The following is a 15,832-nucleotide window of genomic DNA, read 5'->3' on the forward strand; positions in this document are numbered from 1 at the left end:
GATGTCATCTAACATGTTGTAGCCTCAACTTCCGTGCTTTGAAGGAAAAAACTATAGAAGGTGGAGCCAACAAATAAAGGTTCTTTATGGATCTAAGATCTTTAGGATATTGTTGACAGAGGATATTCGGAGCCAGAAAGTGAGGATGGTCTTTCACCACAAAAACTCAATGAGTTGAGAGATATTAGAAAAAAATATAAGAAGGCATTATTTTTCATCTACCAAGCTGTGGATGAAAATATTTTTGAAAGAATATCAAGAGTCTCTACTGCTAAAGTAGCATGGGATGCATTGCAGAATTTGTACGAAGAAGAAGAAAAGGTAAAATTGGTCTGATTGCAAACACTACGAGCTAAATTTGATATCATTTGAATGAAAGATGATGAACCTATTGAAGATTTTTTCAACCATGTTCTCTTAATTGTTAATCAATTGTGATCAAATGGAGAAACAATCGAAGATCAAAGGGTGGTTGAAAAGATCCTTAGAAGCATGACTAGAAGATATGAGCATATTGTTGTAGTGATTGAAGAATCCAAAGATTTGTCAACTCTCTCCATCAATAGCTTAATGGGATCTCTTCAATCTCATGAGCTCAGATTGAAGTTGTTTGATTCTACGCCTTTAGAAGAAGCTTTTCATATGCAATCCTCCTCTAGAGGGCGATCTAGTGGAAGAAGAGGTGGACGTGGCGGTAGAGGCAATGGACGATCCAATGTCGTAACAAATTCAGAGTCAGAGAGTAGAGACAATCAATCTTCTTCAAATGGAAGAAGGGGAAGAAGTTCAAATAGAGGAAGAGGTAGAAGTGGTGGTCGTGGAGATTTTTCTCACATACAATGTTTCAATTGTAGACGTTATGGACATTTTCAGGCAGACTGTTGGTCTAAGAAGGCTAATTCTAATCAAGTAGAAACCACTCTAATGCATGAGCAACAGGATAATGATCAAGGTCTTCTCTTCCTCATATTCAACATCCAAGAAACAAGCACTGAGGAACTATGGTATCTTGATAGTGGTTGCAATAACCACATGACAGGAAGAAAGAATATTTTTATATCTTTAGATGAATTTCATCAAAATGTAGTGAAGACTGGTGACAACAAGAAGCTTGAGGTCAAAGGAAAATGAGATATTCTTGTCAAGACAAAAAAGGGAGCAAAAAGAATTACTGATGTGTATTATGTTTCAGGTCTCAAACACAATCTTTTAAGTGTTGGGAAAATTCTCCTAAGAGGACATGATGTTATCTTTAAAATTAACATATGTGAGATTAGAACCAAGAATGGAGGTCTCATAACGAAGGTACGCATGACTCACAACAAAATGTTTCCAATTAAAATATGCTATGAGAAACCTGTTTGTTTTGAGACTTTAGTAAATGACTCTTCATGGTTGTGGCATTGTCGATTCGGGCACCTGAGTTTTGACACTTTTTCTCACATGTGTCAATAACATATGGTGAGAGGAATGTCAAATATTAAAAAGGAAGATCAACTTTGTGAAGCATGTGTTTTTCAGAAAGCATCATCGAAATTCATTTCCAACTGGAGGTTCTTAGAGAGCATCAAAACCTCTCAAGCTTGTCCATACAGACTTATGTGGACCCATGAGAACCACTACACATGGAGGTAACATTATTTTCTAACATTTATTGATGACTACAGTTAGAAAACATGGATTTATCTGCTAAAAGAAAAGAGCTCTACTTTCGAATGTTTCAAGACATTCAAAGAAATGGTGAAAAATGAAAGTAACTTGAAATTGAAAGCATTGTGTTCGGATCATGGAGGAGAATATATAGTTTTTGCAGATTTCTTGAAGGAAAATGGAATCAAGCATCAGAAGACTGTTCGAAGTGCTCCTCAATAAAATGAAGTTGCAGAGAGGAAAAACAGAATAATGATGGAACTTGCAAGAAGTATGTTGAAGACCAAGAAGCTTCCAGATCAATTTTGGGGAGATGCAGTAACTTGTGTTGTTTATCTCCTAAATCGAGCTTTAACTAAAAGTGTGCAAGGTATTACTCCTCAAGAAGCATGGAGCAGATTGAAACCAACTATTAGTCACCTAAGAGTGTTTGGGTGTATTGCTTACTCTCATATTTCAGATGAGAAAAGAGGTAAACTAGATAAATAAGAAAAATGCATTTTTGTTGGGTACTGTGAGAACTCCAAGTCTTACAGATTATACAACCTTGTAAGTAAGAAAGTTATTATTAGTTGAGATGTCAAGTTCGATGAAGCAAAATTCTGGCAATGGGATGCACCAAATAAAGACCAAAATCCATTACTTGTTGACATGAATGACAAAGAAGATGCTCGAAACTTGGAGCTTGAAGAGAATAACACTGACTTCACCTTCTTCATCACACTCCACAAGTGATGAAGAAACTACTCCAAGGAAGACAAGAAATATTCAAGAGATCTATAATACTTCAAGAAGAATACAAGATGATGAACATGTTGATTTTGCTTTATTTGCAGATGTTGATCCTATATACTTTGAAGAAGCAATTCAAGACGAGAAATGGAAAGATGCAATGGATCAAGAGATTGATGCAATCAGAAGAAACAAGACATGGGAGTTAGTCAAATTACTAGAGAATAGAAAAGCTCTTGGAGTCAAAAGGAACTATAGAACCAAACTAAAGAAAAATGGAAAAGTGTAGAAATATAAGGTCAGACTCGTAGTAAAAGGGTACAAACAAAAGTTTGGTGTGGATTATGAAGAAGTTTTGCACTAGTAACTCGCTTAGAGACTGTTCGTTTGATGTTAGCCCTTGCAGCACAAAATAACTGGAAAGTTCATCAAATGAATGTCAAGTTAGCATTTCTAAATGGATAATTAGAGGACGAAATTTATGTCGAGCAGCCCTCTGGTTATGCCGAAATTGGAGAAGAAAATAAGGTGTGTCAATTGAAGAAAGCATTGTATGGGCTAACAAGCACCAAGAGCCTAGTACAAACGTATCGATGATTTTTTCTTAAAGGATGGTTTCAGAAGATGACCATATGAACATGCTTTATACACCAAAGAAGACAAAAAATGGTAATTTCTTGTTGATTTGTCTATATGTTGATGATTTAATCTTTACGAAAAATTCAAACATGATGATTGACGAGTTCAAAGAGAGCATGAAGAAAGAATTTGAGATGACTAATATGGGTTTACTTCATTACTTTCTTGATATTGAAGTTAAACAAGGTGATAATGAGATTGCAATTTCTCAAAAGAAGTATGCAAAAGATTTATTGATAAAGTTCAAAATGGAGAATGCTTATCCTGCTAGTACCCCAATGGAATTGGGTTTAAAGTTAAGCAAGCATGATGATAGTGAAGCTTTTGATGCCACCATCTATAGAAGTCTTGTTGGAAGTTTAATGTATTTAACTACAACTAGACCTGATCTTATGTTCTCAGTAAGTTTATTGAGTAGATTTATGGCATCACCAAAGAGAAGTCATTGGGAAGCTGGAAAGAGAGTTCTTAGATATATTCTTGGAACTGTTGATCATGGAATCCACTATAAAAGGAATGTGGATAACATTCTTGTTGGCTACAGTGATAGTGATTGGGGAGGAAATATTGATTATTTCAAAAGTACTTCTAGGTATGTATTTAATATTGGTTCTAGAGCAGTTTCGTGGGCATCAAAGAAGCAGGATGTTGTAGAATTGTCAACAACGGAAGCTGAATACATTTCTTTGTCTGCAGCTAGTTGTCAAGCACTTTGGCTTAGAAAGGTACTACATGAATTGAAGTGTCCTCAAGAGAAAGGGATCGTCATGTTCTGTGACAATAAATCATCTATTTCACTTTCGAAGAATCCAATTTTTTCATGGAAGAAGCAAACACATACAAATCAAGTATCAATTCATCAGAGAATTGATCAAAGATGGAGAAGTATATATCAAGTATTGCAAGACACAAGATCAAGTTGTAGATAACAAAAGCATTAAAGACAGACTTATTCTTGAAAATGAAAGAGAAGCTCGGAGTCAGTGAAGTCTAGCTTAAGGGGGCATGCTGAAAATTAATAAGCTAGATACATTATGGATAACACATTCCTAGATACATTTCTAATTTCAAGATACATGCATTTCTAGATACATGTAATTGTTCAAGTACATAAATGGATGTATACATGTACTTCATTTACTTTGTGTCTTTTAGGAAGTGTCTCTTGAGTACTATATAAAGAGTTCATTTCTCTCATTTGTAAGCAAGAGAAAAGAATCAAAATCAATAGAAGCAAATTGAAGTTTGAAAAGAAACTGAGTTTCAAGAGAACAATATTCTTCTCTTATGCGTTCTTGAGTTTTGTAAGAGAAAAAGTTTCTTCTCTTAAAAGTTTGTGAGATTGAGTGAATTTAGAGTGGGCTCGTCAACGCTTTCAATAGATGGGTGTTCTTGCGCGTGGGTTTGGATTTTGAAGAGAGAGAAAGAGTATGTTTAATTTCTAAACCTTTTTTTTAAACCCTAATATGTATATATAAATAAAATTCTTAAATTCAAACCCTAATTCAATTTTCCTGAAATATAAATACATGTTTCCTTTTCCTTTTCCATCTTCCAAATTAAATTAAATCCAAACTCACTTAAATCCCTATTTGCAAAATCTTTTATCATAAAAAAAAAAAGTTCAAATTGAATTATCTTAATTCAATTTCGCCTTAAAATTTCAAAATTCATCGAAATATTTAAATAATTATCTTAAATTTACCCTAAAATTTGGGATGTTACAGGAGGGGGGACCGGTCTGGTTTTGGGGCAATTCCATTGTCAGATGCGTCTAGTTTGGCTGCTATGAATTATGATTTCTGGGAGACTTATCTATCTCCAATTTGTGTGGGAGCACATGCAGAGGTGATGTTGCATGATTTTTTCAAACATGCAAAACCACAAGTATAAGGTGTTAAGTTTTAATATAGCAATTGAGTTTGAGCAGGGCCGTTAATTTAATTAAGTAGCGCAACTTCTTCTACCTCATTTTATCTTGAGAAATTAGACTTTGAAAATTAGACTTTGAAAAGATATTGAGTTTGAGCAGGGCCGTTAATTTAATTAAGTAGCGCAACTTCTTCTACCGTCAACGCCTTCAACAGATAGATAAAGATTGAAAAGATATAGTGAGAATTCTGAATAGTAGAGAAGAATTTAAGAATTGATGTTTCCCAAAACTTGCGTCCCTGATGAATTGCGATCGTTTGATAACGCAGGGACCACCTACTTCCTTCTTTATTCAAAGTTCTTTAGTTCCACGGAGTCACTTGGCGATGCCATCCTTCTCCATGATATGTCTTTACTCGCTGCCCATTAATTTTGAATATGTTGATTCCGTCATCATTTGATAATTCCACTGCGCCATGCGGGAATACTTGTCTAACTATGAACGGTCCGGACCAATATGACTTTAGTTTTCCTAGGAAGAGCCGTAGACGCGAGTTGAAGAGCAAGACCTTTTGCCTGACTTGAAGGTTCTTACCGCATATGCGTTTGTCATGTCAGCGCTTAGTGCGCTCTTTGTAAATCTTCGCGTTTTCATATGCATTAGTCCTCCATTCTTCTAGCTCGACCAATTGTATTTTTCGCGCTTCTCCTGCCTTCTTCAAATCAAAGTTCAGCTTCTTTACCACCCACAGTGCCTTATATTCTAGCTCCAAAGGCAAGTGACACGCCTTGCCAAATACCAACGCATATGGGAACATACCTATGGGTGTTCTAAATGCAGTCCAGTATGCCCACAATGCATCGTCAAGCTTTGCTACCCAATCCTTTTGCAAAGGCCTTACTACCTTCTCAAGTATCAACTTAATTTCTCTATTGGACACCTCGGCCTGACCATTCGTTTGCGGATGGTATGCGGTGGCCACCTTGTGGAGAATGTTGTATTTGCGCAGCAGCTCCTTAATATTATGGTTGACAAAGTGGGACCCTTCATCACTTATGATGGCATGGGGAGTGCCAAAACAAGATAAAATTTGTTTCTTCAGGAACTGGGAGACTACAGCGGCATCACTTGCGGCGCATGCTATTGCGTCTACCCACTTGGAGACATAATCGACAGCTAATAAAATGTAATGTTTACCATTCGAAGGGGGAAATGGTCCCATGAAATCAATCCCCCATACGTCGAATAATTCAAGCTCCAAGATAGTGTTCACTGGCATTGCATGTTTCCATGAAATGTTACCTATGCGTTGGCACTGATCACATTTCATTGCGTAGTCAGCTGCATCCTTGAACAATGTAGGCCAAAAGAATCCACTCTGTAAAACTTTGGCTGCGATGCGCTACCCTTCAAAGTGCCCACCATATGGTTAGTCGTGACATTGCGATAATATGCGTTGTTGAGCAGCATTTGGTATGCATAATCAAAAAATCTGGTCTGCTCCTCTTTTATACAGATTTGGCTCATCCCAATAATAATGTCTACATTCATGTTTGAGCTTCTTCTATTGGTGGTAGATGTAATCTTCAGGAATTTGCTCGCAAATCAGATAATTGACTGTGTCTGCATACTAGGGAATTCTTCAATATGGAAAAGCTGCTCATCTGGGAAAACAGGACTCACCTCAGACTCATTGTGGACAACCTCAGGATTTTCCAGTCTAGACAAGTGATCCGCAATTTGGTTCTCTGTCCCCTTCCGGTCAATTATTTTTATAGCAAATTCTTGAAGGAGGAGAACCCACTTGATCAGCCTCGGCTTTGCATCCTTCTTTTTCATTAAGTACTTTATTTTTGAATGATCAGTATGGATGAGTACCTTTGTTCCCAACAGATAGGCTTGAAATTTTTCCAACGCAAAAATTACCGCTAGAAGCTCTTTCTCTGTGATGGATTAATTTGTCTGAGTAGGATTTAATGTTTTAGAACTGTATCGCAAAATTTAGATGTGAATGAATGAACAGGTCCATGTCCCCGGCAACGGCGCCATAAACTTGTAAGGGATATATTTTATCTTATGTCACACAACGCATGGATGATGGAAAAGGAATGTGGATGCTGTGTTATGCTTATTCAAACTTCATGCGATACTACTTCTAAATGTATGCGTTAATAATGAAATGCTTGTAGTATGCTATGCGTTGTCACAAGTTTCCTTACGTTGAAACCAAGTATAATTCCAACACAAGTTTCTCGGTGTGATTCGAGGTCGAACACAGGGATTGCTTAGTTAATGCATTACATTCGTGATATATGCGACTGGGGTTTTTCAATTAATAAAAGTTGTGTTTATACAGGAAATTAAATTTGCAGTAAATTAAAATCGTGCGGTAAAGTAAAGTTGCGATAATAAAATAAAATGCGAAAAAAGTAAACCTTAGCTATTATGATACAAGATACATGATACTAATACATGATACTGAGTTTGAGACTGACTATGAAGATTATACAAAGGGTCATGTTATGCGGTGGCAAGTCTTTATGTATGAAATAGAAATAGGGTAATTAATATAAACATCGCAAGTTCATTAATTGCGTTAAAGACATAACTACGGTTCCGCTTTCCCTTGGCGTACACCTCTCGGTGATCGGCCGTGTTCCCACATCTCTGTGGTGAAGCAGGGATGAACGTAATGAACGCAAGGTTGCTTCCGTCTCTGGAAGTACTTCTCGCTTTAGTTAACTCATTCTTCTAACCTTCTCTCGACAGGAGGAATGGCATCTTCATTTCTGCTCTCACAGGTGAAGATGTCGTCTAGCATGCTTTAGCTAAACATATTTATTTCTTTAGCACAGATTAATTTACTTGTAAGATTCATGCTAATTACCAGGGGATTAAGAAAACATCATGGAGAAAGCGGCTCATGAAGGAATGAAAATAGACAGAAAGATGGAGATGAAAATGATCATGATATTCAATACTAATATTTAGCGTCTGATACATGGTGTGAATGATAGAGATTAAGAAGATGAATACAATTGATGATAAAAGATAGAAACAAATATAGAAGAGTGCCAACGTCTTGACATAGATCTGGACGGTGGATTTGCTTGCCGGTGAATGGAATGAATGTAGAGAAGAGCTTCCCTCTTAGGCTTGCTCGTTCGTTAGAAGTGACCTTGATACAGAGCTTCAACAGCGGGGATTGAAAGGATTTGCCCTGAGACTCACCTCTCGGCCTTGTCTCTTAAATCTTCCCAGATCTTCTCCGATCAAGCTCTTCAGACCAGTCTCTCTCTCAATATACAAATATCAAAATATGCCCGTATCAAGTATATCTTGCAATGGAATTTCAGAGGCTATTTATAGGCTCAGCTTTGACTCTTTTTAGTGTGGACCCCACTTTATTTTTATGGCAATTCCAGAAATGGTGGAGTGAATATTCCTTCTTTTACATGATCAATCTCATCAGAAATGCACAACGGTTAGTTGTACACGTGTCTGGATCCTCTGCAATTGCATTGCTCTTTTGCATCTTCGATTGTTTGCCCGCATGCGGTGTTGTTTTTTATTACCGCATGCGGTTGAGATTGTGTTGATCACAAAGCTCTTGATTGGTTGTCGCATGCGCCATCTTCGATTGCATGCGGTGACTTGACGTCGTACAAAACAGACTTGAAATATTCTTTTCTACCATCGCAATAGTGTCAGTGGGTGTATTGACGACAATTTATAATTCTCGCATTTCTTAGCTAATTTCTAAACAATTGACGCAACTTTCCTTTCTTTTGGCCGCAATATCTAAATAAAATAGTATAAATAACTTGTATTTCTACAAGTTATCACACCCCCAAATTTAGATATATGCTTGTCCTCAAGCATATCTTCTACTAAGCTAATATTGCTCAATTCCTATCCAAAATTTTGCGTCGATTGGTTGCTCCGAATGCTCCACTTAGGCACATTACGTGACAACGCAATTTCTTTCTATCCGTGCTAATTCATAACAAAGCCCTACTTTATTCTTTATACAACAAATTTCTGCTTAAAAATGCTTTTCTAGTTTTAAAAAGAATGTTTACCTCTTCTTGTCAAAACAACTTGATGCGTCCAAATGCGGTGGTCAAACTTTGCGTCATTTATTAGAGACTGTTGATCATGGTTACACCCTTCGTTTTGGCTTGTTCCCATGGGTGTCAGATTTCATGTTTTTTATTTGATCAAAAAATGTAAAGATCCCTATGTTTTTGGGCATTTATCATGAATTTCATGTGATAACTTGTAGAAATACAAGTTATTTATACTGCCTTATTCAAATATTGCAGCCAAAAGAGAGAAAATATGCGTTGACTGTATGAAAATTAGCTCAGAAATACAATAATTATAAATCATCGCAATTACACCCACTAACATCATTAAGATGGAAGAAAATGAGATTTCATTTTGTTTGCAGGAAACCAAGTCACCGCTTGCGATCAAGGCTCAACGAGAAACTGAACAACACAACTCTGTCACATTGCACTCGTCAATCAACAATGAAGAGACAATTAACGCAATGACGGCGCAATGCGACAGTCGATCCAGAGCTGACTTTCAACCGCATGTGGTAATAAAAACAACCCCGCATGCGAGCAACCGATCGAAAGATGCAGCTGAGCAACGTAAAGGCGGAAGATGGCAACACGTGTACAACTAACCGTTGTGCAGATTTGATGGTCTGATTGCATAACAGAAGGAATATTTATTCCTCCATCTTAGGAATTTTCATAACAAGAAGTGGGGTCCACAAGCCAAGAGTCAAAGCTTTTCACCTATAAATACCCCCATAGAATTCAGTGAAAAAAATATACTTGATACGGAAATAATTGATACGAGGGCTAATTGCTGCTGGATTATTGAGAGAGAGGCTGAGCTGAGTACTAATCGGAAGAAATCCGGGAAGAAAATAGACAAGGCCGAGAGGTGAGTCTCAGTGCTATTCTGCCAGATCCCCGCCGCGAAGCTCTATACTCAGATCCCTGCTACCAGCTGAGCAAGCCTGAGAGGGAAGCTCATCCTTCCGTACGATCCATCCACATTGGCAAGCAAATCTCCATCTAGATCGGCGCCAAGATGTTGGCGTTTATTTGTATTTGTTTCTAACTCTATTCATCACTGTATTTCATCTTCTTAATCTCTTCATTCACAAATCATGTATCAGACGCTGAATAGAAATATTGAATGTTTTCATCGTTTTCATATCCTATTCTCTGTCTATTTTCGTTCCTTCGTTTATCGTTTTCCTCATAAAGTTTTCTTAATCCCTTGGTAATTAATATGGATTAAACGAGTAACTTAATATATGTTAAAGAGATAAAGATGTTTAGCTAAAGCATGCTAGACGACATCTTCACCTGTGAGAGCAGAAGTGAAGATGCCATTCTGATCTGTCGAGAGAAGGTTAGAAGAATGCGTTAACTAAAGCAAGAAGTACTTCCAGAGATGGAAGCAACCTTGCATTCATTACGTTCGTCCCTGTTTCACCACAGAGATGTGGGAGCATGACCGGTCATCGAGAAGTGTACGTCAAGGGAAAATCGGAACTGTCTTTATGCCTTTAACGCAATTAAGAAACTTGCGATGTTTGTACTAATTATCTTTTCTCTTTCTGTTTCACACATAAGACTTGCCACCGCATAACACGATCTTTGTATATCTTCACAGTCAGCCTTGACCTCAGTATCTTGTATCATGAAACCTGTATTTTGTATCATCCTAGATTAGATTTACTTTATTTAACACAATTCATTTTATTATCGCAATTTTACCGCTTTACTTTACTTTATCACATGTTTATATTCCTGTACACGACAACTTTTATAAATTGAAAACCCATGGTCTCATGTATCACAAACATAATGCAATAATCTCAAACAGTCCCTGTGCTCGACCTTGGATCACACAGAGAAACTTGCGGTGAAATTATACTTGGTTTCAACGCAAGGAAACTTGTGACATCGCATAGTATACTACAAGGTTCTCATAATTAATGCATAACTAGAAGTAGTATCACATGGATTTGTATCTTGTGTGCATCTATTGTGTGCCTAAGATAGAAACATTCATTCATATTCATATTTGTCCACATGCTTAAAGATATAAATTCTGCATTACAAGTTTATGGCGTCGTTGTCGGGGACTGGTTAACAGTTTATTGTTTGATTGTGTTTGTGATGTTTTGCAGGACAGATCTCATTGTACTGGTTGTTCAATGGGGAGAGCAGATTGACGGTTTATGAGTATGGTGCTGAACCAGAATTCGAAGCTGACTCTGAGATCGAGCGTACCTTTCGTGCACGGGCACGTCAGAATCGGATAAGGAGAAAGAAAGCATCGAGTATGGTCGAGAATAATGACAACGCGGTTCCCGTAATAAATCAAAAGGCTGTTAGGCCAGTGCAGGACCCTGTTTTCCTGGCTGCTGATCGCAACATACCCATGAGGAATTATGCGGCACCCAACCTGTATGATTTTTTGCCTGGGATTTTGAGGCTTATTGTTGAGAAGAACACAAGGTTTGAAATAAAGCCAGTCATGCTACAAATGATCCAAAATGCAGGGAAATTTGGGGGTCTGCAAGATGAAGACCCGCATGCCCACTTGACCAGCTTTGTCGAAATGTGCGGCAACTTCTCATTACCTAACGTAACCCCGGAGAGTATTAGACTGTATTTGTTTCCTTACACCTTGAGGGACGAAGCTAAGAGGTGTGCTCACTCATTGGAGTCGAATGAACTTACATCATGGATCAACTGGTAGAGCGATTCTTGAAGAAGTTCTTCCCACCGACCGTCAACGCAAGGCGACGAAAGAATGTACTGAACTTCAAGCAGATGGAAAATGAGACCCTGAGCACCGCCTGGGTGCGATTTAGTAGATGGTGAAAAACTGTCCGCATATCGAGATACCCGATTGTGTTTTGATGGAGACCTTTTATAACGGCCTGAACAGATTGATGCAGGCTATTGCTGATGCCTCCACGGTAGAAGGTTTTATGGACAAAACGTGTACTGAGGCTAAAGTCATCCTTGACCGCATATCGCGGAACATGGATGACTGGATAGATGATGGCTATGGAAGCCGAGGCGCCGAAAGAAGAAAGAATGAAACTGCCATTGTCCCTGCGGAGACAATGACCACATTGGCCGCTCAGATGGTCGCGATGACCTCCATCCTTCAATCAATGGCAATTAATCAAGGAGTCATCTTCTAACAATCAGCGCAACCTGCTGCACCGGCTCAAGTAGCCGCAATAAGTTGCATTAATTGTGGAGGGGGTTCATGTAGCAGAAATGTGCCCATCGAATATTCAATAAGTATGTGCCATCCAGAATAACCCCTTCAGCAACACCTTCAATCTAGGTTGGAGAAATCATCCTAACTTCGGTTGGGGAGGGAACCCTAATCAATGGGAGCCAAGAAACCATCAGAGTGGTAGTCGAGGAAATCCTCCCTTTCACCATAACCAGGGGCAACCAAGGAAAATGTATAACCAGCAACCCTCATCTTCGAACACCTCTGGAAGCTCGTTGAAGACCCTGCTGAAACAATATATGGATAAAAACGATGAAGTAATGCAAGCACAAGCGTCTTCAATTCGGAACTTGGAGATCTAAGTGGGCCAGCTGGCATCTGAGCTGAGAAGTAGAGCACTAGGAATGTTGCCAAGCAATTCAAAAGCCCTGGGATCCAATGGAAAGGAAAAATGTCCCTAGGACATTGGACAGGCAAGTCGGACCGCCTGCAGGGATGTGGATTGCACTCATTCGAAGAAACGCATCTTCTGGTCCATATCTCACAACTATGTTTAATGCTTTCTTTAATTTCTGTCTTATTGAATTCTTGAATTTTGTCTTTATTTCTGCGTTTAATTCGTTTCTTGACTTTATGAATTAAATTCTTCATTTATTTTTATACCGTCTTTAATTCTTTGAACTTTTCTATAATTAATGCGTTAGTCTTTAAATGGTGAATGAATGAGAAATAAAGAAAAATTTATTACCGCAAGTCATAGCAACTTGCGTTGAAAATATATATATATATATATATATATATATATATAATAATAATAATAATAATAAAAAAAAAAAAATCATATAATTAACAACAAGTATGCAAGGCGATAATGGACGCATCTTGAACCAATGAGATACTTTTGCGTTCACCTAACTCGACTGTGTTGAAACTGAGGGGTGTGTTGCGCGCGTATATGTCCTTTGCCCGTCCTTAGCCAAATGCACTATGTTGAGGTATCCTCCAGAAATGTGTTAGTTAAGGGGTGTGTTGCGGGGGTGTATGTGTTGTTGCTCGTCCTCTGCGAAGATGCATTTGCGTTGGTGAGCACATTGCGTTAATCTGTACTTTGCGTCCATTCGAATAAAATATTAAAGAAATTTTTTTTTGCATTTGAGAAGTCTAATCATTTCGTATCCTAAAGTAATGATGATTAGGCAGACGAAAGGACGTTTTTTCTGAAAACTCATAAAAAGGAAGTTCGAACGACGAGCCTTTTGAGCTTCTCGAGGCTTGTCGCTGCAAAAAATCGCGTTAGGCCCACTGCGGCCCAACCTATAAATAGGAACACTCCCCCGTCTGTGAGATTTTTCCTCATTTTCACTTTGAAAAACCCTAGCGCCAGCATACGAAATCTTCCCCCAAAACCCTAACGTTTTTCCAGCTCTTTCAACCAAGCTCCCATGGCTGATCAAGCATCCCAAACATAACGCAATAACCTTAAACAGTCCCTGTGTTCGACCTCGGATCACACCGAGAAACTTGCAGTGAAATTATACTTGGTTTCAACACGAGGAAACTTGTGACGTCGCATAGTATACTACAAGGTTCTCATAATTAACGCATAACTAGAAGTAGTATCACATGGATTTGTATCTTGCGTGCATCTATTGTGTGCCTAAGATAGAAATATTCATTCATATTCATATTTTTTCACATGCTTAAAGGTATAAATTATGCGTTACATCATGCGAACATCGAACTACGATTGTGTGCTAATCTCATGAATTTAAGAGAAGTTGTCTCTTGTTTCTTTTATTTTTCTCTTTTTTTTTTCATATTGTGTTGTTCTTGGTAACCCACCTTCGTTTTGGCTTGCTTCCACGGGTGTCATGCGAACATCCAACTACAAGCAGGCTCCTTTCAGAACTTAACTTTTATCAGGTTGGGAATGTTTGTAAGGTTTCCCTTGCGCTGACATTGGAGTTTATATGAAAATATTTTGTTTTTTTTTTTTTGTTTGAGATGGAATGCATTTTTCTTAATGACCGCATACTCTTGATCTCATTTGTTCAGACCTTCCTCACCCCCAAATTTAGAGATGCTTAAGGTTCTCATTACGTTGTTTGGACAAAATAGACAAACCTTAGACAAAATTTCAAAAAGAAGGTTTGAGCAGAATTTTGAAGGATAAAAGGTAAAGTAGTGCTAAAGCTACGAATTAACTAAGTTTTAGTTAGAAAATACAAAGTATGGGAAATGTTACTAGAAAATACAAAGTATGGGAAATGTTACTAAGTGTATGCATATTAGACATCATGGCAGTGCAATAAATAACGCAAAGTAAAAGATTAAGAATATCGCAAGGTTGACAAAGGATGATAAAGAAGAGGCCACTGCGTACTTGAAAGAATTGCTACTTAGTTATATGGAATATTAACTAAGTATACAGGTAATTACAGATATCGCAATACAAAACTTTTGCCTGTACAAAGAATCAAAGAATTTAATTAAACAATGAATGAAATAAAGATAACAGAATGGCCGCAATAAAAATTAAATTGTAAAAAATTATTGAGGAGCAAGAGGTTCTGGAGAAGGGTTCGGATGTGGTACTTGAGGAGTTTCTTCAAAAATCAGATGTTGCCTGAGATGCAGAGGTACCATGGGTCCATGAAGATATGCTACCAGAAAACTGAAGTACTCATAGTTGCGCTCCACTAGCTGTCTTGGTGCAGGTGAATCGTATAAGTGTTGCACTGAATATTGATCAACACCTGCCTTGTTATGGCAGCACTGCGTTGTAAATCGTCGACTCACTCAATTACAACATCAATTCTCAGGCCGAAGAAGGCTTGTTGTTGGGAGAAGAGTTCTTGCTATTGGGAGAAGAGTTGTTGTTGTTGGGCAAGAAGAGACCGCATATCTGCTAACTCAGCAGCTAAGGAAGCAATGGTGGGTTATGCCTACGATGCCTTGCCATCGACGTTTTGGGGTTGGGCAGAAGTGCCTTCACCCAAATCGTGTGGGTTATCAACATGCGGCGGTGGGAGAGGAAGTTGCGGTGATGATGATGAAGGTGATGATGGGGCTACTGGATATGCGGCTAGAGAAACTAGAGGAGGGAGAAGATTGGTAAAGTGCTCAGGAAGGGAAGAAGAAGGTTGTGCGAGAGGGCTTGGAGGGTGAATTTTTAAGGGTAAGGGGTCCAAGGGTTCTGGTTCTTGCGTTGTTGAGTCTTGGATTTTCTCCTTTCCTTTGTCGTCTCTGCGCTGTTTCTTCGGCTTGGGCTCTTATGGCGCATTCAAATCAATGTTGGGCCTCTTCAAAGGGAGCTCAGGGTAGTGTAGGGAATCTTTGAGGAGCAACCTCAAAATCTTGACGTTTATTAGGTCGTGAACTTCTACCATTGGCTCTTCATCAATGCCCATACCTAGTGATAGGCATAAACTTCAAACCGTCCACGGGAAGAAGTACTGCCCTTTGATGTGCCCCACCAAGGCTCTAAGCTGCCTTGCGATCAACTGTCCTACATTGATTGGAATGCCACGTGCAATACAATATGTGGCCATGACACGATCCCTAGAAACTGTCTTGTCATGCGTTGTTAGGATCAACCGTTGTTTGACCAAGTATACCCAAAGCCGTGCCTCGAGAAGCAGTGTC

At 38.5% G+C, this 15,832-nt stretch overlaps 1 protein-coding gene across 1 annotated transcript; it reads left to right on the plus strand.

Moving 5' to 3' along the window:
* Positions 1-492: 492 nt before the first annotated feature.
* Positions 493-1,131, plus strand: LOC150037512 (uncharacterized). Its single transcript, XM_090312028.1, has one exon. It carries the CDS (start codon positions 493-495, stop codon positions 1,129-1,131), a length of 639 nt encoding a protein of 212 aa, XP_090168154.1.
* Positions 1,132-15,832: the final 14,701 nt, after the last annotated feature.

Source organism: Benincasa hispida, chromosome 3, assembly GCF_027475165.1.
Source record: "Benincasa hispida cultivar pf3 chromosome 3, pf3_genome.v1.1, whole genome shotgun sequence".
NCBI classification, from domain to species: Eukaryota; Viridiplantae; Streptophyta; class Magnoliopsida; order Cucurbitales; family Cucurbitaceae; genus Benincasa; species Benincasa hispida.